This window comes from Platalea leucorodia (assembly GCF_965183815.1).
Source record: "Platalea leucorodia genome assembly, chromosome: Z".
Lineage (NCBI taxonomy): Eukaryota > Metazoa > Chordata > Aves > Pelecaniformes > Threskiornithidae > Platalea > Platalea leucorodia.
The window spans coordinates 70,854,011-70,879,603 of NC_138858.1; the positions used below are offsets into that span (position 1 = coordinate 70,854,011).

The 25,593-nt window shown below is 40.3% G+C and overlaps 1 protein-coding gene across 1 annotated transcript; it reads left to right on the top strand.

The window, feature by feature from the left end:
- The first annotated feature begins 16,155 nt into the window (after positions 1 to 16,155).
- On the top strand, positions 16,156 to 24,814 carry TMED7 (transmembrane p24 trafficking protein 7). The gene is made up of 3 exons (XM_082336177.1): positions 16,156 to 16,429; positions 19,203 to 19,448; positions 21,888 to 24,814. Exons 1-3 carry the CDS (start codon positions 16,244 to 16,246, stop codon positions 22,122 to 22,124), a joined length of 669 nt encoding a protein of 222 aa, XP_082192303.1. The 5' UTR covers positions 16,156 to 16,243; the 3' UTR covers positions 22,125 to 24,814.
- The last annotated feature ends 779 nt before the right edge of the window (positions 24,815 to 25,593 follow it).

Sequence of the window (25,593 nt, forward strand, 5' to 3'; positions counted from 1 at the left end):
GCAGAGGGTAGCTGGAGGTGGCCCTGACAGCTGCTCTGAATTGTCATGTTGCACATTCCATGGTTTAAACAGTAATTTATTTTGCAATCTCTGCATCATCAATTCTGGGGTGTTTGTCCATAATGTTTAATGTTTAAAGAGGTCAATATTTAAAGAGATCTGTGACAGCAAATAAAACCCCTAGGTTGCTTGAAAGTTAGTATGTCACACACTCTGATGGTGATATAGAACAAGAACTGTCACTGACAAAGTGTCAGTGCCTCTATTAAGACAAGAAATTACGGTGCCAAGAGAACCACCAGTGAGAAAGACTATTTAAAACTTCTGACGCAGTTTCTGAGTATCTTAGTAAAGTTCACCGGAGCTTAAAGAAAAAAATCTATTTGTTAATCCTATTCAAGACATGCAGGGGAGCAAAACAGTATGAATAGTACAAAACAGGGTATATAGGATTTGCCAATGTGGAGAAATGAACGTCCCTGCTGCTCTGCCTCCTCCAAGCCAGCGTGGGAAAAAAGAGGCATGTGTATTCGCAGGCTGTGGGATACACTACTGCTCTCAGTAATGCCTGTAAGAGTTGCCACAATATCTTCCTGCAGGATCACTGCTTTGAAGTAGCATGGTCATGCTTGGCATTGAGGTTCCCAAAGCGATACTGGAATAAGCAAAGTAGCAAATTTGTGGGTCGTGCTGCCCATAGGAGAAGATGATGGCAATAATAGCTGGTACTACAGGCACTGAAACCAGTGTACATGACTGTATGGTAATATCAGCAAAGAAAGAAAGGGCCGGTGGAATCCTTTCACATGCTGGTGATCCGAGGTTAGCAGGCTTTGCCTCTGCTAACCCTGCTGCTTCTAGGTCACCCCCTCTGCCCAACAGGGCTTTCTGCAGCAAAGGTCTGGAGCAGCAATGCTGGGAAGCACAACCTGCCCTCACTCTCCTTCCATGCACAGTTCTGAGCAAGAGGAGGACTGCTGCCTTAAACAGCAGATGGGCAAAAGACCTTTGAGCAAAATCCGTAATTATCAGAATCTCAAAGGTACTTTTTGATCCTGTTAACTTAAACTTTTAAAAGCAGGGTTATTTGATTAGTGAGAGGACTTCTGATTTTATATCATACATTAGAGATACATATATAATATTTTCATCTGACTTGAGTAAATTCACATCTGCAAGCACAAGGAAAATTATTCCACTGAATTGGAAAAGCACCCCTTGAATCTAAAATTACTTTGGTTGAAGCATCAGGCTAAGCATCATGATGTAGTGTATTTGTTGTGCAAACACAAATTAAATAATTAAATAAACATTCTTATATTGTTACTTTTTCTGACTTTTTAGGAGCTGTGACCATTTGTTTCCAGATACTCTAAGCAGTTCTGATATTTCTGGGAGAGGGGAAGGTGTTAAAATTCCTGTCTCTAACAAGGAAGTTTGGTGTTTCAAGCTGGAAAGATAGCTCACTTCCTCAAAATCACATCTGATAATATCTTTCCTTAACAATAAATATTTTTGATGTAAAGGGAGCACAAAATACAGTTGAATACATCTAAATACCACTTTTAAAGAATTGGAAGATGTGGGTTTTTTCCCTAACTTGATCCTTGCAAGTTAGATCCTCCATAGTCCCAAAAGGCATGAATAGTTTCTTGTAAGTAGAAAAGGGAAACAGAAACAAGAGTTATAAAATCTTCTGAATTCTCAGGTCTGTGCTCTCTCTCTATCAGCGCTCTCTCTCTGTCACCAGACCTAAAAATGCTGTGAAGTTGAGGCAAGCTGCCAAGAGTTTCACACCCAGTGCTGAACTGGCATAAAGTCAAAGGTTGCTAGTTGCATTTGGATGCCAAAACATTAGCACGGCTCTCACTACTAGCTCTTACACATCCTTTTTCAAAGCTAGGTACTTTGCAATTTTTGCCTCTTCTACAAGCTTTCATTGCTTGCTTTTCCAAGTTTTCCTTGAGCACTAATCTTGCTGCTGGTAAGAAAGCATCTTGCATACTAAAAGTTTCCTCTTCCGTAGTAACTGTTAATGGAGGTCCCTCTTCTGCAATGGGAATCACACACATCAAGTGTTGCATGTCCTGGATATGTCTGCAGTATTAGTTCAGTGCAGTTCAAGCCTGCTCTTTGGTCTGGATTTGCCAGTCAGCCACACTGTAACCCTCAAAGCCCCACTGAGAGGCTACCTCAGCCCAAGCTCCACACACGTGTTCAGAGGGGCACAGCCTGCCCTTTTTTAGAGCCCCAAAATATGTCCAAACTTCCACTCAGAAATAGAGTATGTTAAGTCTGAGTGCAATACTGCCCTGTCAGTGCTATCCCAAGCCTGACCTTTATTAACACTGTATGAATGCACTTAGTGACTAACCACCACAATTTTAAAACTCATGGGCTGCACCAGCTGGGGTCTGCCCACAACTAACATTTACCCTCAGAGGGTACCACACTGGAACAGCAGTACGTTTGACCCATAACTTGCAATCATATTTTTGGGACATAGACTTTTATTTACCATGTCCTTAGATAGACACCAATATGCAACTAATAAATCACAAATTTCACTTTAAGCTCAGAAATGTTCCCATTGAATTCAGTGGGAGTGTTCATGCATTAAATGCTCTGGGATCAGTCACCTGAGGCTATGAGCTCCCAGATCTGCTTAAAGCCCCTTGCTGTTACAAACATGTATGTGTATCAAAGCATCTGACAAAATGGCACATTGACACCTTTACAATATTTGATATTATAGCACTTTAAACCAAGGCTCTGTTCTCCCCAAAAAGCAAGGACTCCAATCACAAAAAACTCTGTGTAACGTTCTTTCTTTGTGGATGTTCAAGTGGCTAGCAGAAGGAACCAATACAACTGAGCAGATGCCTTCTTGCACCAGGGCAAGGTTAATTCCGGCATGGAGGGAAAACAACTGCAGCCTATAGGGAAGTATTTAATCTCTGTTCTCCTGTGCAATTCTCAGCAACACAGTAAAAGGAACACACGCTACAATTAATGATTTACATATTTATAACCCAATCTTCTTGACCTTTGTTAGCCAAAACACCTGAGTAAACCAATCTGTATGCTTAAATTTCTTGTAACAGCTGGGAACGTGGCAAATGCTTTAAAAAAAAAAGTGGGCAGGAAGGATAATTGTTTTGTTTTTTTAAGGTAAGACAAAGCAAGAATACAGAAATGGTAAGATGGAGTTTAACAATAAGACAACAAATGGTAACTGCTAAAAACAGAATGTAAAAAGCTCTTTTGCTTGTGCAGTTGCACACTTCAATTTTGCAATGATAAGAAGTTGCTTGTTTATCTCATCCAAGCAACTGTTTCCTCATTTCACATCACAGCAAATAGCTGACCAGGTGCAAAAGGTTGATCAGTAATTTTGAGGATTATAGCTAAATCATCACACTGGTTTCAAGTTAACGGTCATAAAAATGTCATATTACTTTTGTAGCAGTTCTTTGGACAGAACACAGTATTTTGACTATTTCCAATTCTTAGGATGGCAAGCACAACCTAAAGGAATATTTTAAAAATATATGTACCCTTTTTGATGACTACCTCTTTTGGCTTCAGCCACCCAATGAAATGAATGAAATCTGAAAGTAAATTTTATGCCCTTGAACAAGGGCAGGATTCCTTTTCTGAGTACGTTTCACTGAAGCTCCTACAGCTTGCAGCTAGTGTTTAATCTTGAGTTGAAGCAGACAGGGATGCTTGTCAATTTTGTAGTTACATGTGGCATAATGATAAATTAGAAGCATATTTGTGTCAGACTAGCAAGGGAAGGTCATATAAAGAAGCAAAGTTACTAGGAGGAAGAACATCTCTCTTCCTCTCAGGAACTAAATGCTCTGTTAATGTCAGTGAAGGAATTCCTGCCTACCCTTACCATACTGCTTTAGAGGCCAAAAGTAAACCAGGACCCATAAGCACTGTGGTTTCTTCTAGCTCTACCTAATATCTGTAGTTGCCAGATCAAAGCTTTTAACTGAATAAACCAATCTATGCTTCTGTATTTGAGTCAAATATGCTTGATTGTGCACACCCTGCTGATAAAAAACGGTGCTTAATCAGCATAAATGCATGCTTTGTGTGCAAGAGCATAGTGTTTCACTGGAAACAGATTGGAGAGTTTTAGCTGGGGAAAATGACTGTTGTCCAGATCACCAGCAATTTGGAAGGCTGTTTTTCTGTGGATGCATTAGGTACACATGGAGTACTAGAAGGCAATGACTGTAGGATGATATTGCATCCATATGGCTGCAGAGGGGGTCAGAAAATTAATTGTTAAGAGAGGTTTTAAATGGGAATGGAAGGATGTTTGTTATTCCACCCTGGAAAGTGTAAGATATAAACACTGGACTTGGGAGCTTGCTCAACAATTCGAAGAAAAAAGGATATCGCCACGAGTTCCTAACTACAGACACAACGTTCATAAGTCTCCCCTGAAATTTTCATTACAATAATTCGTTATTGAAGACAAATAGCAATTAGCTAAAAAAAAAAAAAAAAAAGAAAAAAGAAAATCCATCATTTTGAATAACCTAAAAAAGGTTATTTTTCTCTTCCTAAATCAGTTTTCGCTCTTCTCCATTGTGGAGTCACTATTTCCTTTGTTCTTCATGCTCAGGACTCACATAGTAAAGAGGATCTTAATTTCTGAAGTGAAATAATGCAGACGATATAGGCTAATTTACAAAGAAACTTTGTGGCTTCTCTCAAGCCTGGTGCTGTAGGACACAAGAACCTAGTGTTCTTCACTTACAGGATGGAGAAGCAGGAATGAGAAGAAAGGAAAAACTCTCTTTAATTTTACCTATGTATTACTTGTGTATTTCCTTAAATAGAAGGTAAACAATCTAATCTAAAGCACTACAAAAACCTTTTCTTTGACCTTAATTGGCTGGCAGAGGTGCAGCTATAGTACAGGTGATCCTTTGTTTGACAAGCAGATAAATGCAAAGTTTGAGTTAAGGCTCTTAACTAACCCCAGTGCTGTGCTCCAATCTGTCCCTGCAATGCTGTACCTACTGCTTTGTTACTGCAGTAAATACCCAAAGGCATTATGTCTCAGGCTACCTACTGGGTATTTAGGGAGAGAATCTGGCCTAAGGGTGTCAATGGGAATTTTGCCACGGGCTTCATTTACAGCCTGGATTTCACCCACAGCTTGTTGAATCACTGGGGGTTTTTTTACTGAGCTTTCCAAACTATACAGTACCAGATAACCTTCATACTCTAGTTTCAGCACTATTGCTTTTTTTGAATCACACATCTCTGCTGATCTGCCTAAATAGCATTAAAAAAAAGAGGGAAAACAAAGTTTTTAAAGTTTTGAAAGAAAGCTTTGTACATCTTTTCTAGGTATGGAGCAACAATTACAAAAATTATATCAACAGGATGGAAGAGCATCATTTCAGGAAGATGAGCCACTAACCCTCAGAGGCCTTACACCTGATACCTTGGAAAACTAGCCGAATGATATAGCTAAGCTGTAGAGGAGTTTCAGGAAGGTAAATATTATATATGAATAGGTATATACATGAATGTAAGCATATTCAAATATATCTTCCTTTGAAGTGCATCTCTTCACAGGGGAAACTGGTTTACTTAAGTGAATCTTGGAACAAGTGATCTTTTGTGTTTTTCCATTTAAGTAAATAATTGTCCTCTTTTCTAGCTGTACTAATGATTTCTGCTGTCCAAAAAGGCAGTGGTTCTTTCTCTCTCTTTGTTGCAGGGAAGGTGGGAGGGAGTACTTTCTTAACATTAGAAGCATGCGTATTAGTATGCTGTAACACAAATTAAGAGAGAGACCTTCTCTAGGCACACCAGTCTATAAAATCACTGCTCCCAGCCACTTAGTTTTAAAAGAAATGAGCAATTCAGGATCCTCCTTTGCCCAAATTCACTATTTCTGATTACATGTATTTCCCAATCTTTTATTAGTATTTTCATTTTGCAAGGCAAGCATAAACCTGCTCCATTTTGCATTCCCTTTGCACAGGTGCAAATGATTTAGCAATTGCAACCACATATGTCCTACTACATAACTGCATATGCTTCCTGTTTTAATCAGTGTGGCAAATGATTAATTGTATAAATGTGCAACTTAAAAACCTACTAATCTGAAAGCAAGATAGAGAACACCTTTATTTTTGAGACACTGCTGCCCTGTGGCTGAATATATCATGTTCAGTGCTATAATTCTTTTCTGTAATGACACCCTACCCAGGTAGCTGATTCACCTTTTCACTCACTAAGAAATGTGCTGAGTTGTAAAATTTGTGTCCTACTGTAGAAGTAACAGAGGACAGAACGTGATGCCCTCAGCTGGGTGACCGGTAGCTACAGATGCACAGATGATTAGGCAGCTGCATTAGAGTTATTATGTATTGATCCATGGTAAACTTTGGATATCTCTGCACTGAAGCAGGTGATCCTTTTGGACTGGGAAGAACTGATCCCACAGTGAAATAATTAGCTATTTCTAGAGAAAGAAGAAAGTATATGTTTGTTTTCCCTCCTTGTATTCCTTCATTTTCTTGGACAGATGAGTTCAGGGCTAAAGAGTTTTCTCTACTCTCTATGTAACACTGATAAAATAGAAAAGGCTTGTTGACGACAGCCATGCCGCATGCATCTTCTCCTTAAGTTATGGCTAATATTCTGAATAGACAAATACAATGAAGAAATGCGTATATGTCCTTGGACACACACAGAAAGTTAAGAATGATCAACAATTAGCGATAACCTGCAAAGACGTAGCAATATGTTTAAAAAGGAAAAGGACGTATATGTTGAGAAAAAAAATCCAGTAATTTTATAAAGGTTCCCTCTCCAATTTGTAAACTCACTGCTATGAAAAGTATTACTCATAGTCTCAGTTTTATTTTTATCACTTGTCCAAGCCCAAACTTGCTTCAAGAATGCAAATACATGACATGCCTACTATTCCAGGAAGGAAACAGAGTATTTTTATTTTCTCATGTTCTCCAACTTTTTGCAACCTCTAGTATATTCAAAATGTACAAACGCAAAGGGTATCTGTGAAAGAGAGAAACTACCCACTCTCTTTGTCACCAGAACCACATGTATTGGTGTCGAGACTTTCAGACTGCAGTAATAATGATTACTGTAATTTTTGCAGATGCAGCCTAACAATTTAAAGTCCTCACTAGTTAGTAATAATACGCAGATACATCAATACTAACTTGGACAAATGAGCAGAATGTATACTCTGAGTATCTAAATTCTAGAAAAAATCATGAACTTATTGCAACCTCCATACAGCCTCATTCTACAAAGTTCGTTAATATCAACATCAATATTTTGCAATGTAATAACAAGTGCAATTTTTAAAGTCCTCTGGAATTAAAATGCAGGCTCATGTGACTTTCAAAAATGGAATCAGTATTCTAAATTAAGCCCCTGAATCCCTTGAAGTACTGTATTTTCTCTGCAGTATTTCTTCATGCCAGCTTTCTGTTTCATCTAATGTATAAAAAGTCCTTGTCAAAATCCTCTCTGTACCTTGGTAAGTTATTAAGCAAATTAAAAACATATTATAACATTAAACCAGAACCTCATTTTTTATTTCTATATACAACTTTAATTATTACATACTTTTACACCATAGTCAGCTTTCAGTCTATCTTATTTTTGTAATGAAAAAATGTAACAGTATCCTAAGTTGTAAAAAGAAGTTGAAAAATGAACAACTGCGGTTCCTGGCACCAAGAAGATGTACAAGCACTCAAGAATGTAGAATAAACACCTGTCCTAGCAGACTGGCTTTTGCTGCTGCCTCTCACTCATCTTCAATAGTGTCTTAACCTTTCTTCTTCTGCCCATAAGCAAACCTAACTGTTGAAGCAAACCCAACTGTTGAAGCAAACCCTTATGTTCTTGGTCTTGCTTCCCTCCCACAGCCGCTTTAAAATCCTCCCGTATCTGCTTTAAAATGCTCGTATCACACCAGACCAGGTTTGTCAGATTCTTTGTTTGCCACTTTCTCTAACAAAACAGATCAACTCTTTGCACTGAAAGAAACTGTGAGCTCCTGGGACACAAAGTATGTCGCAAAATTGCCGACAGAAGTCACTGGAATGATCTTTTGAAGGCAGCCATGGGTATACATTTTATTTTTCAGATTGGCAAAAGCAAATCAACTTTCCAAGTCTGTGATTAAGTACCAGCCACCATCAAAGCTTTCGATAGGTAATTAAAAACACAAGCATGAAGATCTCTCTGTTTTCATAGCCAGGACAGGTATAAACCCTGGTTATCTATTAACTTAGTGATAGCTACCTGTTTTACATCATTGTGATAGGTCCTATGGACTTTATAGAATCCCTTATAAAGACAAACAATAAACAATTCAAGTTTAGGTGGATTATCAAAGCAAATACTTTGAAAATATTTTTTCAAGGGCCAGATGAGATGACTACCAGAGAAATTACAAGATGTTGAAACAGAAAGTATGAGTCTGGAATAGAAGCCTTAAGCAGAAGATAGTGAGCAGGTTTTATTGTCCATCAATGTTACTTCCCTGTGCCCAAGATACAGTAAAGAACTGCAACAACGATCAGTCCACAGAAATACGGTATCCTTGTTCGTTCTTTCTTTCAAAGAAAATTTTCCCCCAGTTGCCTGTTGGATGTCCTCATTCATCCCAATGCATTAGTTTTTATGACAGGACTTGCATTACTGTTTTCATCTAGCAGAACACCAGGACTTTGTAAAGAGTGCAGCAGAGACTCGTTGCAATATCACCTCTAATACCAGCTGTTTCTGTACTTCCTTGCAGGTGTTTGTCTTCCACTTGGCTGACAGCTGAATTCTGTTCAAAAAGGATGACTAAGGCTGCAATAGGTACAAAGCCAAGTTCCCTCTTGGATTCTCTTCTTCCTCCTGCTGTGCCTCATGTGGCTGGCAGAGCTTTGCCATTGTGGAACAGAGGTTGCTGGAAATAAATTCTTCTTAGGCAGACAGGCTTTTGTTCAGTTTTGACTCCAGGCTCCCAGCCCAAATTCTTGAGCAATCTGCACTGAGAAAGCTCTGTGCGTCTGTGGTAAGGCTCTTTTTTAAAGGCTTCTAGTCTGAGCCAATTTGTAGTAAAGAGAACCATTTTCTGAAAGACTGCGTTCTGGGCAGAGGATCTTCATTATCAGTCTTGTACTAGCATATTCTCTGAGATTTCCATCAAATTAGGCTTTGGATTTAGATGCAGATAAGATCATTCTTAGGTTTCTATGTCTGTATTTCTTTATCCAGACTAGTTACAGAACAAATCAGAGAGGCACACTGTATTCTTGTGCCTCTTTTCTATTAATTAATTAATCCTTTGTTTTTTCTATATAAATAGGTGAAAGAAATGGTGTGCACATTAATTTTTTCTTTCTGAAAAAGGAACACATGATTCAACTGCTTATTTTCTGTCACAACCATGATTTCATTAGGTGAAATCCAAGGTTACTCTGTGCTCTAAAATAGTCAGCACGTTATTCACCTTTTGGTGGACATGCAAGAGGCCAAATAATTTTTTGTGTTTTCCTGCTCCTTTTCCACTTCTCCTCTTGTTACCAATTCCAGAAGACGGTGACTGTAATGTCTTTGCACAAGTCAGCAAACTGCAGCACTTTTTAGAACCAAGACTTTTTGGACACACTCATATCAGTGTAATGTTTGTGAAGCGTTTTATGTAACTGTTCAAAGAGTGTCCCTCTCTCATTTTCTTAGTGACGACGGTAGACAGCCCTTCCTGTCTATCAGTTAGAAGCTGTCATCACCTGTCACCCAAGTTCTGAGCATTTCTAGCCAGTCTTCACCTGCCAGCTATTTTTGTTGAATGCTTCGGTGAATCATATAAAAATTGCGTAAGTGTGACTTCCGCTGCAATATGCACTTTACAGACTCTTCAATTCTTTTGCAGCTAAAAAGAGGAGAATGAGGACTATAAGGAGTTCCCATATTTCTTTGTCTAACTGTAAGTCTGAAAATGCACATTCCCATGCCTGTATCCTGTTCTGCAGAATGGGAAGGCAATTTTACAACAGCTATGAACTCCTAGGTAGCAGCTTTGTTGTTCTTATTTTCAATCCCACCTAAGATGCTTGCTTTTCCCCTTAATCTTGTTTTCCCCATTCTTATTCCACCTCAAGCAAGACATTTGATTCCCTCTTCTCTGCTATCTACATGTAACATCGTTACATGGTTTTTTCCCTGGATTTATTTAATGGATGATCTTTGCCTAGACTTCATCTGTTACAAATTGCCACATCCAGGCTTGGACTCCTATTTTTAAACACCTTGCTAACGTATTGGTTTTCCAGATGTTTCTATTTTCTGAAAGAATACTTGAATGTACCAATATGTCAATTATCTTAAAAAAACAGAGCATATAGAAAAATTAGAAAAGCCACAAAACAAAACGCCAGCTGATTCACAGCATATGTGATTATTTTGCTTTCCACGATATTAACAACGCTGTTGCTGTGGTGGCTATGTCTAGGATGAAATGTGGAAACTCCCTTTGGCTTAGAATACTGATGACACTTAAGATAATAATGCGTACCTGGTACCTTTTAAATACTCATTATCTTGTGTTCTTTTACCCAAGATTAAGACAGATGGTTTTTGAATCAACAGACTACACTTGGGTAGCCAGATAGTGTACCAGATGGGTATCCTTATTCAATTATATGAAATTCTGTATTGCATCCCTTGGGACATATTAAGAGTAGCATATTTCTTAGAGAACCCGTCACGCTAAAGGCTTTATTTGTTCAATTGACTGCTGCTTATAAGCAATAATTACAGCATGACAGAAGGTAACAGACCAACATATTCATTTTTCAGTGCATAACTACAGCCTGAGCATGAATAGCTCAGCATAGGGTTTACTAAGAATGGGGAAGGACCATTTAGGTATATAACAGAAAACAAAAATATATAGAATTATTTTTGCAGAAAGGTGTTCTTGGTCTTTTAAAACCTGTCCATTACTTATGAAGCCACAATATTGCTTAAAACGCTTTAATGGAAACAGTTTCTGTAGAGAGAATGATGTATTTTATTAGACCAACTACACAGAGTTGTAGAGTGGACTATTTTTATCAAGTGTTATATAGCATGTTGTAAGTACCTTAAATCTAGTGGATGAAAGTGCACATATGAAAGAACAAGTCTTTCTTTCATTAGATAAGTGTAGTGACTGGGAGAAAAAACAAAACAAAACAAAACAAAAGGTGAGCCACTGGGAGGAGTGCTGTGGGAATGATGCCTGGATTCTTCAGATTCTTCACTTAAAATCTGGCCAGGACATTGTTTGGGATTCATATCTACTTCAGTGCAGCCAGCCTTTCATTGTCTGTCTCTTTCTGAGGTTTTTCAGCCCTTCCCCAGGTCTCGCCCCTTCACACAGTCCACTGAAGTCCAGGTTCAGCCAGAGAACAGGCGGGAACCAGCCTTTTGCACATCCTGAGCCCTCCAAGTCCTAAAGAAATCGAATTAAGGGGGATGGTCCCTACTGCCTCAGCCCGGCGCTACATGCTGTGCAACAGGGCTGGTGCGGGCATCTGTCCCCGGAGAGGACTGGGAGCTGTGAATGTTAATCAGAGACGAATTCCTGCCTATTGCCGAGAGCAGGCCATGTTTGCCATGGACGTCAGAACACACGGACATCTCCCATGGGGCAACATTTATTCATTTGCCCTGGAACAGCTTTTGCAGCTCCCTCCTCAGGATGTGGGTGCTGGTCAGCCTCACTGCTGGAGACCCCTGCATGTTATATATAGGGAGTCCTGCTACCTAAAGTGACGTGTGGCTGCTGCTGCTGAACTGGAAGCCTGACCGATGTGTAAGCCTTGGGTGTTGTAACCCATTCCTTAGCGCTGTGCCTACGTTACGTGTGGCCGAGATTGTAACTTCTTTTTTTTTGAGCTTTCCAATATGCACTTATCACTGAATTGAAAGAGCCAATTTGAAAGTAAGAAAAGCTTTGCCACGGAATATACTTTCAACAAAAATTGAGACGAGCGACGGAAAGTTGTTGCGACCAAGAGCTCCCTCTCGTGTATTACAGACAGAGCAGAAGGTCGGTGTCTGCGCAGGTCTCGGCATGGGGCCGAGCGCCGTGGGCAGCACCGGTGAAGCAACGGCACCCTGGGCAGCGGGGGTCCCCGAGCGGAGCCGACGGACTGAGGGGTCCCCGGCAGCGGCTTCCCAAGCTCACGGCTTAACTCTGCTCCGGGTATGTCGTGAGCTTCGTCACGGCAGTGTGGAAGTACATTTCTGTAACGTAAAAACTTTTTGCAACATTTGCAATCAATCACGTTTATTTCATTAATTTGTCTTTAAAAAAAAGAAAGAAAAAACCCCACAGAACTGACATTTTGAAACAAATTCTTATTCATTTCAACATCTTACTTACAAATATATTTTTTAAAAAAAGCTGAAAATCCGAGTGCTGTGTTTTCATGAACACAGGTTCACAAATTCTTCATGTCAGTAAGACTTGAGACTCTGCAAGAGTGCGTGTGGGGTATTTCAGAAGGTAACAAGGGCCACAACCTTCCCAGTAATCCCCCTTCTTCTGATTCCATGGTGGCCAACCCCTTGTGCTGCATCAGCTCTCAACCTCTTCCTCGGTGAAGCTGTACATGTGGAAACACAGTAAATACTTAGTTTTCGGAGCAGCTAAATTTGTTTTTCATCCAAAACATTTATTTAAATGCGTTATTTTCTTGGGATATCCTGTCTGGATGTGTTTTGGCTTTTATGTAATCAACTATCACGAGCACAGACAGTAGCGCACTGACTTTTTAAACACAAACAAGCTGATTTCTTGTTCACTGCAGTTTTGAAAACATGAGAGCAGATGCTAGAAAACGCACTGAACCTTAAAAGAAAGGATAAGTTCAAGCAGTTTTAAGGTCTGCTGATTTTTTCCTCCACAGCATGACTTTGCACAAATCACCCTGAAACTCTGTGCTGGAACCGTGTTGGTAGTTAGTACACTTGACTGCCCTTCAAGTGTTTTGCAGGTGCCAAAGTTGTCCAGGGCTGGTTCTTCAAGTATGAAGGTCAGTGAAAATGAAGATTAATTTGTATTATAACCTGACCAGCTTATTTTAGTCATTTTAATCTATTGAAAATTGAGCACTGTGCTGGCAAGCAAACAGGAATTAATATCTGGATATGACTATTTATAGTGAGAATATAGTGTCTACTATTTATGTAAAATCTGTCAAAGCAAGCGCAAAGCAGAGATTTTTAAAGCTGAAATAGTTAAAGTGGTGAAGCTTTACCATGCTAGGTGAGCTTGAGCAGCAAGGTAAAACATAGTGTCGAACGTACTTTAAGTGAGAATTAAATGAGAACAGTGAAGCGGATTTTTTTAACTGTTACACACAACGAGATTTCTAGAAAGGTATGATGGCCACACAGACTAAGGAATTTTATGAAAACACCTTTCAATACCTCCCGTGGGGAGGACTGCATATTGAAGGACTGTAAAGGCGAAGAACGGCTTTTTCTGTTTTACTACTCAAATAACAGGAAATGTTATTTCAGTCATAATACCGCATTTTATCTGCCTGAAATTACATCCATGTGTACAGCCTCTAACACGGGTAAAAGGTCTCTTAACTACCTCAGGAGAAAAGATTTGAAACTTGCCTCGGCTACTAAGCAGAGAAGACGAAATACAGACACCTGTGTTTCTTCTGCTTTGCAGGTTTCTTCAGTCTTTCTGCAGCTGCTTCCATGTGTGTGTTTTTGAAGAAATGAACTGCTGGTACCACTATGGTTCATTAGCATTCTTCAGGAGAGCATGTTTTAATTAACGCCTGTGCAAGAAATGCTGGCCGTTTGACAATTTTAATTTCTCATAGCCAGAAAGTGACACCAGACATTTACAAACTTGAAGTCAAACTAATCTAACACTAAAATGAATCCTTGTTATTTCTAGTCTTTGACTGAGAACTGTGGTCTAATTTTACACATAGGGTAAAAAAGTACATTAATAAAATTATCTAGCTATGCATGTATGTTTGGGGAAGGTTGCAATTCAGAATTCTGCTTGCAAATGTTCTGTCACGACAGAGAAAAAATGATAAAGATTTTTCTCAAGTGAGAACTATGCTGAAGAGCATCTGAAACTGAGTCTCCAAATAGATTGTCCAATTGGAAAGAAAAACTCTTCATATGACTCTCTCCAAAATATATTTATTGAACTTATTTTGGGTTTAACATTCAAATATTATTTGCACAGTCAGATAATAAAGACAACATGTGAATTTTTTTTTATTTTACAAACAGAATGGTTACACATGGAGACGGAAAAATTACAAATTAATATATACTTCCATATATCATTTAGCGAATTGGATATCATGGTAACTAGGGTGGTTAGGAAACAGACAAATCAAGCCAGTTTCAAGCTTCAAAAGAAGTGCTAATGTTCATAAGCAGTTCACGTTGGTAATAGTTCTTCATTGCTATCAATCACTATCACTACATAAACAAAACAACTAGCCCTTAACAAATTTATCCCAGATGAGCACCACACAGGGGAGCTGATGCTATGTAGTTAGTGCTGATGGCTACGCTCCTTGGTGGTCCTTAGTCACCAGGGCCAAGGTGATCAGGCTCGAGAGCTCCTTGCAGGCAGTTTGCCATCCTTCTTCTTTATTCAGTTGATGTTTTATACTCCCTGTCCCTGATCCAAAAGAAAAGGATCTGCTTTTGATGACTCATTTTGGGCATTGGGACATGTTCTGGGTTTTGCTTATTCTGCAGGTGCCGCCAAAGAGCTTTCTTGCCTGCAGGATTATCTTGGTTTTACCAGGCATCTTTCCCCTTCTGCTTTGTTGTCTGGTTATTTGGTGACAGGTTTCCAATTGTAATTTCTTAGGCAAGCTTGTTTTTGCCTATTTAGTGAGGCTTTAAGAAAATAGCTAGAAAGAGTGAAGTAGGAAACCATAAGCTGTACCAGATCACTTCAGTTGCCATGAAAAATCACAGTCTTCCTGAAATGTGTTTCTTGCCACACGAAGGAGAAGGTGATTGGGAACACTCTGCACAGGCATACAGGTCCTACAAGCCTGCAGTCACCGATTTAAGTAAAATTGCTGAAGCTGCCTCCTGTGGCACAGGATATATAATCTGCTTTTGAGCTATCTCAACTATCAGCCAACACTTAAATGCAATCTGACATAAAACCAGTGTGTTTAAATGAAAACAGCAGAGATCTGAGGGTTAATTGCAGGTGGACAATGTCTGCCTCAGAGGTGGGGTGGATACGTGGTGAAGCATCTGCCATCGCACTTTAATCCATACCTGCAAATCTATCAGAGCCTTCAACACATGAATTTTGGGTACCTCTGTCCTGTGATATCCACAGCCCTCAAACAGATGCCCAGGCTTCTCATACGGTGCTGACAACAAAATCCACAGGCTTCACAAGCTAACTCAGGGGTCACCTGGCTGAAGCTCGGGGACTATGGAGCGGCGTCCTGGCGCAGGGCCTCTTTCGGCATTAGGTACTTCATGCGGGCTAGGCCCTTTTTCAGAGGGGCAAAACGGGAGGTTAAGACTGCCCCATCACAAGCTCGTTCTCCTGCCTGGGAGACTGGAGCCAAGTGTTCTTTTTCCTGCTCTGACTGATTTACCACAGAACTTAAAATTAATATAAGGGTGGCGGTTATCTTTGATTTCTTCTTTTGCATCTGTTTTACTTTGTAAAAATGACTATCGAGCATGTTACCGGGTATTTTCTCTCTCTGGAGCAGCGAGCGGGCCGTGAAGCAGAGCTCTTCGGGTTCCTTCCTGTGCCTGCGGCTCCTGGGAGGTGGCGAGCACTGCGGCTGCTTTTCACCTGCGCCGGGCGGCGAGGGCCCGCTGCCCCAGCCCGCCATCGCGCCGCCCGGCACCCCGCAGACGGTTTAACGGCCGGGCAACCGCCCGCCGCGGGCACAGGCCACGCCCCCTGGCCACGCCCCCTGGCCACGCCCCACACACGTCTGCAAAACCACCCGCGGCGGGCGCGGGCCCTCACCCGGAAGCGCTCGCGCTGGGCGGCGCCGCCCTGCGCGAGCGCTTCCGGGTGGCGGCGCGTTTCCCCGCTCGGCCCCTCCGCCACGCCGGCGCCGCCGCCGCCTCCGCCGGGCCGCCCGCTGCCGCCGCCTCGCTCTGCCTCCCCCCTCGCCTCTCCCCGCCCCGGGCGATGCCGCTGCGGGGCTCCCGGTCCGCGGGGCCGTGGGGGCGGCTGTCGCCGTCGTCGTTGTTTCTGGTGGCGCTGGCGGCCTGCGCCGCTCGGGCCTCCGAGATCACCTTCGAGCTGCCCGACAACGCCAAGCAGTGCTTCTACGAGGAGATCGCCCAGGGCACCAAGTGCACCCTCGAGTTCCAGGTAGCCGGGGGCGGCCGGGGGCGGCCTGACGGGGAAGCGCCGCCCCGGGCCTGGGCTGGGCGCGCCGCGCTGGCGGAGCCGGGCGCCGGCCGGGCGCCGGGGAGCGGGGCCCGAGGCCCGAGGGCCTTGTGCTGGCGGGGGAGCCGCTCGGCTTCCTTCGTTCGCTACGCGCCGCTCCGAGCGTCTGGGCGAAGGCGCCTGGGGCGGGAGCAGCGGTTGAGGCCCATGCGGGGTTGGCAGCTCAGCGGAGGAAGCGGCGCAGGCCGCGCTGCGGGCGGCGGGCGGGCCTGCCTTCGGTTCAGAGCTCCGTCAGACGCCTCACGCCGGCCCGGGAAGCTGGCCGTGTCTTTTACCCTCATCACTGGCCTGCAGTGCCCCGTCTGAAGAGCGTGGGGAATACCTCCAGCGCCCCTGCCCAACAAGATGCCGCGAAAGTGATTTCATCGCGGTTTGTGGAGCATTTGCATGATCAGCACGATACAGCATAAGCAGCTAATGCTTCCCATTTCAGAGTACGGTTCAAATGGTCACATAGCAAACAGCAGGAAAGTGAGGGAAGAGGTATGCAGTACTAGCAAAGTGTCCCGGGTGTATAGCAAGACAGCAGTCTTACAAAAAATAAAACATGCAGGCAACTGACATCTTGTTGAAGTCTGTGGTTAACATGCACATATTAAGTGAGGCTGCACAGTTTTTCTTACTTCTCCCAGTTTCTAACAGTTCGAACACACAGCCGTCGTGGTAGAGTATGCTGTGCAGCTTTGAGATGTATCGAGCAAACAGCCCTGATGGTTTTGGTGCCTTTGCGTGTATCAGCAGAGTTTGAACCTTTCAATCTGTTCCTTCAGCTGGTGAAGTCACTGACAGTACAGCAGCAGCATGACACAGAAATCATCCTTGACGATGGGAGTCACAGTTACCTTTGGGGGCTTTTGAGGAGGCTGTGTACTTTTATCATCCAACTTTTCTGGTTGAAGTCCTGTGTTTTTTTCTTTCTGACTGCTGTCCCGCCTTTTGTATTTTGGGGTGTGTTGCTGCCAAATATCAGTCCTTGTTACTCTGTCCTATGTGTTCTAATCCTTTCTTAGATACAGCTTTTTCCCTACCCAAGTGTCTCTTGTCCCTGCCTGTTACTTTCATAAAGTCTTTTCTGTGCAGTACTTTCCTCCCTGTTTTGAAGTGGATATCCTTGGAGGTTGCTGGACAGATAAGCCTGCTGTTGTCACTTCTGTTGGTGATCGGAACAGGAGCAGCATTGTTAAAAGTGAAGTCTGGGTTTGACCATCCGCCAGTAGACTGAAGTGCTGCGTGCATGTCCTTTGGCAGTATGTCTCGAGAGCTGAGAGGAGGCTCAAGCAAGCTCTATTGGAGGGAATCCTAGGGGAACTCTAAAGCTCTTGCAAATCTTTACCATGTATATGTAAGCTGGCCCTTTCAGGGTGTGTGATGTAACTGAATGTGAGTGACTTTCATGTAATTGGTAAAAAGCACACCCCTGTCAAATTTGAGATCATACTTCAAAAACATCATTTCATTACAGAAAACCTTATTTTTGTTTTTCCTTCCAACCAGGTAAGCATTTCTGTATGAAAATCCCAAGTAGATGCAGACATCCAGAGATCCAGACACCCCAAAATTTTTTTGCTCTTTGTATCCTGTCATCACATTTTTGGAAAAACTGTGAAGATACTGCTTGCCAACTGAGTATTTTTAAAACTTCCTGTTTACGCAGCAGCTACTGCTGAGATCTCTTGTTATTTCAGTTCTACCATTAACCTTATTGTTTCAATAACTTGATACCTAAATAAACTCTTGTGAGTTTAAATAATACTATGTGAGCTGAAGTGCAGATACTCAGAGACTAAAATATTTCAGTGATTTCTGCACACATAAAAGGGACATGCCTTTAGATATAAGTCTCTTCTTCCTTCAGCATGCTGTATCTTAAAAGCAGTAAGTTTGGAGCAAGAATTAGGTGTAAAACTACTAGCCTAAGAGTCATCAGAACACCGAATACCTAAACTACCTATTAGTCTTTCTCTAGAGGTGGGATAGCTAGTCTGCAGAGCAGTATGCTGTAGACCAGCAATCATCGAAGCCTGAAAAAAACTTTGAGACAATCGCGTGAAGTTTTGAGTCACTTGTAGGCATTATCTAGATGTGCTGGTTTTGGGAAGAAATGCTGTGCCTAGCTGTGCAGGAGGGAGGCAGCAGACCCCACAGAACATGACTGTTCACAATGCAGGTGAAGACAGCCAGGTTGAAATACCTGTTCTACTGGTGGAATGCCATTCCTGCAGCCTAAAGCAGCTTGAGCTAATAGGGTAGTTACATGCTTTTGGCCCTACGGAAAGGAGCCATCTTACTGCATGTTAGCAATCTTCTCTGGCTGAATCAATTCCGTGGACGACTTGTGAATACAGCAAATGGTTGATTTGTTACAGTAATCGCTTTGATGCCCCATCAAGTTTCATCTACTGCAGCCTTTGCTGTTGTACAGTTATTTATAACAAAGTAACTAAAATTGCTCTTGTAAACGGTTTGAAAATATAGTTGACATTACATATCCTGAACCTCAAGTATTTTGAATGTCTTCCATAAGAAAATAATTTTGCAGACTTGCTTTGAAAGATTTTAAAATTAATGTATTATATTCTAAAACATTCATTAAAGCAAAAAAATTTGCACTGCCACTTGACAAATTATACTTCTTAGAAGAAATGCACATATGTCTGTATTCCTAAAAAGACAATTTCTTGTTTTTTGTTTTCAGGTGATCACTGGAGGTCATTATGATGTTGACTGTAGGTTGGAAGATCCTGATGGCACTGTATTGTACAAAGAGATGAAGAAACAATATGATAGCTTCACATTTACTGCATCTAGAAACGGAACATACAAATTCTGCTTCAGCAACGAGTTCTCTACTTTTACACACAAAACTGTGTACTTTGATTTCCAGGTTGGAGAAGATCCACCACTGTTTCCTAGTGAGAACAGAGTCACTGCACTTACCCAGGTAAAATGCTGTTGTGTTTGACAGCAGCCGTTAGGTGGAGGCAATGTTTTCCCAAGTTCAGCTGCATTAGATATCTATCTCACTTTTGAAAATCAATGGATTGAAGCTTTTAAAATAATCTGAATTACTACAAATAAGCTTTCTTTCTGAAGATAGGATTTATAGAACATAGAGCAGAGCTGAGAAGGAGTTACCAAGTCCTTAAGAGAAAAATAGGGTAGTAACTTAAACCTTAAACTCCAGGCCACTGTCTTCTTTTTTTGCTTGTTTTTTGTTATTGTTGTTAAGGGAACTTCCTTTTAATGCCATGGTTCTGTGCCTCTTGAAGCCTGGATTTCACAAACTGTAAATATCGGTGGATCAGGGTTTTCAAAATTTCCAAACTTTGGAGAAACTTTGAGAATTGTTTTTATGTTTAAAATGGTGGAGTCTTTTTTGGGAGAGGACTTAAGCTGACCTCTCATGTAACTGCCATTTTTAAAATGAAGAAGAAAATTCTAGCAAAATAAACAAATTAACAAAATTAGCCATATTTAGCTGGCTTCTAGATATTTTTGTTCTTTATAAGACACTACGAAGTGTCAGAGGATTATTATTGCATTCTCAGGATTTTACAGTTTTGTACCACCTCTTTGCAATCTAAATCCATCAAAACTTCCCTTGGAAAACTTGCTTCATGAATTCGTACTAATGTTCTTACATTATAACCATCACCAAACCTCACTTCAAACAACTGTTAAAGAATTCTGGACATGGTCACTATTTTGCTAGTCTGGACTTGACAGCATAAATACTGCTTCCCAAATGCCTATCTCACTTGAATTCACCTCACTTAAGTCTGCAGTAGCTGAGATCTGTAATGAGTAGATGACTTGCTGTGAATTCAACTACAGCTCTTACCTCTTTCTTCTTGTCACTCTTCTGCTCTATTTTTTATTCTAATTGTTGATCCTGAATCTTTCAATCTCTTTTCCTTTAGTCTTCATTCTGTACAGTCTGTATGTGCCGTTATGTCTGTTTTTTCTTTTGCTATCTTGGCATCAGCAGAGAGATTTTTGAGAACATGCAGAACGTGTGGTTCCTGGGTCTAGCACCTCTGCAGCCCCTTGCAGCCTGTGGGAGAAGATACCTAAAAAAATAGTTTATCACTGGGTTGTAGCATACACAATGCAAATAAGGTATTTGGGAAAGGGAGGATTAATTTTCAGAGTACGGCACATCTTTGGTAAGACGGTTCTTGTTGCACTTTTCTTGAGGCTTGTAGCATGACCAAATTTGGGCAGCCTTTCATAGGGATAGTAAAAGGTAAATCCCTAAAACCAGAGTGACTTTGTGTTTAAATCTCTTGTGCAGACTAGGAGAGCTCTATAATTTATCAGTGAGACCAATGGCAGAACTTAGTTTGGAAAACCTTTTCCTGAATTTTGTTGAGAAGAATATCTTAGACTTGTTCAGACACCTGTCTTGAAAGACATCAACTTGAAAAGATGGTTAGACACAGATACAAGTAACTGAGAGTGGTCCTGTCAGGGTGTTAAACATTTCTTTTTGTAAGAGGTTGTGCTGTTTGATCTTCAGGAAATACTAATTTTAAGCCATAAAACAGAAAAACAAACAGTGACTAGAAATTAAGTATTTTGAAGATCTATTGATGAATCTCTTAGTGATCAAAACACAGTGAAGGGTAATGGCTTTTACTTACAGAATATAAACTGAAAGTGGAAGAAGTTATGTGAAAAATCAACTAGGGCTTGGAAAACTGGCAATACTTTTTTTTTAATGAAAAATGACAAGTTGGGCTATTTGTTAAGTATTTGTTATATGATTGTGGAGCATTCAGAAACGCTGAAATGTGACATAATTGTCCTCTCTCTAACCACTTTTTGTGTGCGTGACTAAGAAAAGGGTCTCTTGCCAGAAGAACACTTTGAGTTCAGTAATGTCAATTTTTAGGATGTTTTATAACTTCAGTGAGAATTGTGCAATGAAGAATGTCATACTTGTGAAACACAGAAGCATTTAATCTATACTATGTGTATCTTAATGTTATAAGCAACTGTTTGTTTTCCTGGTATGTGTGGAATTAACGACTGGGAGATCACTGACATTTCAAAAGTGTTTCTGATGTTCATTTTGAACCCAAATATACATGAATTTAAGATTGTTTAGTCGTTCTCAGAGCCTGTTGCCTTTTATTAGATCTACAGTTTTACACGCTTCTGTGTTTAATAGTCTTGTCACATTCCTGCGTATGGAGTTTGATCAATGTAAGTTAAATTTTACTGCATTTACAGTATTTCAGTCTGACAATGGACTGAGTTACTCCTTAGCTTGCAAAGTTACATGAATCCTAATTTTAAATATCAAACCACAAAACTTTGCAGAAAAAGCACTAGAAGGGTTCTTAATTCAGTGGTGTGTTTTTGTTTGCTTTTCTAGATGGAGTCTGCGTGTGTTTCAATTCATGAAGCTTTGAAGTCTGTCATCGATTATCAGACTCACTTCCGCCTGAGGGAAGCGCAGGGCCGCAGCAGAGCAGAGGATTTAAACACAAGGGTGGCCTACTGGTCAATAGGGGAAGCAATCATTCTTCTTGTCGTTAGTATCGGGCAGGTATTTCTCCTCAAAAGCTTCTTCTCGGATAAAAGAACCACAACAACACGTGTTGGATCATAACTGGTAGTGGTAGTGCTTCAGGTCATTGTGTGCTACTCATCTGTAAAAAATACTGTTCTCCAGTTAATTGCAGGTACAAAGGATCTGAGTATATGCAACATTCAAATGTGTCTACCCCTCATCCCTTAAAAAACACAGAACAGGCCCAAAATGTTATGAAAGGGACACATGATATGAAATATTTTAAAAATACTTTGGAACTTAAATTTTTTTTTTTTATTCCTGTATTAAATATCTGGCAGTGACCAGCCTCTCTTCATTTCTACCGGTGTTAATCCAAACTGAGTTTGATTTTTACCAGCAAGATTAGCCATCTGCAGTATAACACTTTAAAATAACCCAACAGTCTAGTGTCTGATACGAGAGCCAATATATATGAAAACCTGATTTAATTTTAATTTTCAGGATGAATGTATTGAATTATAAAAAGGCAAATGTGATTAACTGTAGTGCACTGTTTTGATTTGCTGTTAAAAAAATAATCTAATGATACCCCTTGCTTATTTGTAAAATTGTTGCAAGCTTGACACTACATCGTGGTGCAAATTCTCCATCAGCCTGGTAAGTCTCCACCTTCAAAACTTGCTAAATTTTATACCTGAGTATGTTTGCTTAAACATACATTCTTCTGTATTAAAATAAATACATTTCCTCTTTTACAGTGTTTGTTTCACTGAACAAATTGTAAGCTGAGACTACTCAGGAAATCCACTTTCTGTATTCAGAACTCCAAATCTCCAAGTTTATTTAAAATACATGCAATAAAATAGGGAATCTTGTAACGTTGTCACTGAAACTGTACAGTTTCTGTACGCATGTATGCTGCTGCTGCTTTTTGGATTTAAGACCAGAAGTAGCTTGGTTTGTTAAGCAGCACAGCACCAGCACTGGACGAGGTTATATTGTGTGTTAGGCACATACAAAGCTTTTTACTAAATTGTTTTCCTATTAAGAGGCCAATTTGATATTGATACTGCATTGCACGAATGCTGTAAATTTTACTTTCCTGTGTGTGGTGCACTGATATTTGATGGCCTTGTGCATCTAATTGCCACTCTTTTTTGCTAGTGGTCAGGAAATGTTTTAAATATTTCAGGTTATCTTTTTGGTAGAGTTGTAGTTACATTTTTTCCATTGCTCATGTCTTTGGTAGCTTATGTACTGTAAAGTCTTGTTTTATTTGGGTGTGGAAGGTAGTAAATGTACGGACCTACAAGTAGCTTGAATTGAGCTCGTCATAATAAGGCTAAACTCCTTCAAATGGCTCTGGAGGAATAAGTAGACTGACCTATTCTTAAGTGCACACAAACTAAACTAAAGTGAAAAAAGTTGTTGTATATTATTGGCTAATTCAAAAGATGCTTCTTAAACAAGTTCTCAGCAAGCAGAGAAAGAATGATAAACCCTTATTAATTACCTGTATTATTTCTAGCAAAAAATTGAAATTACATGTGCAGGTGACATTGAGTCTGAAGAATTGATCTAAGATGACTTGATTTTAAAATCTTGTGATGGCTGAAAAAAATAAAAAAAAGTGCACCTTCTCTGTTGTGAACTGAATGACTGCTCTTTTGGAAACTGAAGAAAAACCTCAAGCAGCTAAAAAATTATTTAAAAGGTCATGGGCGTATTGAAAAGCTTAAGGTATGTAAAATGCAGGAATACATATAACATTTTTCTGTCCTGTACTGAATTTTAAATACTGCAGTCCCATTTCAGGATGCAAGCTTCCCAGAAATAGACTCACACAGATCAGAAACAAAAAGAACCCTAATGTTTTCTTCTTATGATGCAAATCTGTGCCTGCACACAATGTTCTTGATTGTACCTATATGCTTTATTCTTGTGTTTCGGCAACTGATATTCAGTACTCTTTGTGCTGCATTGCACACAATAATGAAGCAAGTGGTACACTTTGTGTGCAAGTGTCGGATGAAAATAGGATTTAGTTTTGATAGCGTCCACTGTTATCTTCCGGAGTTTGAATATCACTTTTGTAGCTTTAATCACAACAAAAGCATTTGTTCTAAAGATTGAAACATGTTGCTTTTTCTTTCACTGACTTCTTATGTGTGCTGTCAAAATTGGTAAATGATGGGATAAAACAGATAATGGTCGGCCATTACGTACATGTCTCTTTATTCTTACATGTTTGAATGGGTGAAGTGGGACTGTTCAGCTCAATATTACTCCCACTGCAGAGGTTTAGTGGACTTGACTTTTGCATTGAAGTTAGGTATCCAAACCAATCCTCTGGTATCCTGCTGCATAATATGCAGCAATAGCTTAAAAATGCCTTTATTTTTGTGTTATTAAAAACATGGCACAAATACACGTTTAAACATAGCTGTACATAGTTTTTAAAATAAGTGACTGAATAGGATATAATGAAACACATGCTAACACGCAGTGGGTGAAGAAATGCATTGTGACTTTTGGTTAAAGCTGCATCTTTTTAATATATGAAAAGAATAGTTTGGCTAATGGTGTGATACACAAGTAAACGCCCTGCGTTAAAGGGGATATAACTGTGTTTTTAATTGCTAAAGACCCTGAGTTTCAGCTATTCCTTGGATGTTTTATGTTTACAGAACTTCTTTTCATGTCCTGAAATGTCAGTTCTTGTTTTAGTTTGGGGGCAAAAAAAAATTTAGTTTGAATAATTCAAAATGCAGACCCTGTGAATATTGTATGGGAAAATAAAAATTAATATATGAATGTGGTCTGATTGTTTTGTTTGCATGTGGGAGTGGGGAGCATTATTCTTCAAAAAAGCTTTGAATGACGATTTGAGTAGTCAGCTTGTATTTTAACACATTACAGTTAATCTACCACCTGACACTTGATCATTACTTCTATTCCTGTACATCAATAAACATACCGGTCCACTGCTGTTCATAATTAGCTGTGCTTTCAGGTCGCTGGAACAACTCAAGTTTCAGCAAGATGGTTTGGTTACTGGCTGTTTGCTCAGCATGTTAACAGTGCAGGCAGTAATATTCATAAATCTGCTCCTGTTGGAGTGGAATTCAAAGTATTTGGCTACAGATGCCAGGAATGATTTGGGATGTACTGCATCTTTTCACATTAGTCCTGTAGATACAGGGTTAATATGTGATGAGCTGGACAGGTGCATCCAGTTAGTGTTGTCTAATGATGGGATATAAACTTAAAATATTATGTAGTAACTAAATGTGTGATTTGAGATATTTTATATTGTGTAGCTTCTTGATGAATCTTAGCCCATACCAGTTAGGTTTTAACAACCAGATAGAGTAGGCAGCATTGCTTTGTGTGGGCACCTTCCAAAATGGCTTTTGCTTCCTGTTTGTGTTTTCTCCTGTGTCGGTTGCTGTACATTCAAAAATTTTCAAGAATATTTATGGTACTTGGATTAAAAAAAGCTTTTGTCCAGAAGTATGAGTAAGTTCTACTCTTTCAGTGATGTATCATTGTTATGGTCTACTAG

What these genes read in the sequence shown, in the direction of transcription:
- TMED7 (XM_082336177.1), top strand. Translation starts at nt 16,244, where the DNA reads ATGCCGCTGCGGGGCTCCCGGTCCGCGGGGCCGTGGGGGCGGCTGTCG. An exon ending in AGTGCACCCTCGAGTTCCAG is followed by an intron (nt 16,430 to 19,202) that starts GTAGCCGGGGGC and finishes TTTTGTTTTCAG; the next exon opens with GTGATCACTGGAGGTCATTA. An exon ending in GAGTCACTGCACTTACCCAG is followed by an intron (nt 19,449 to 21,887) that starts GTAAAATGCTGT and finishes TTGCTTTTCTAG; the next exon opens with ATGGAGTCTGCGTGTGTTTC.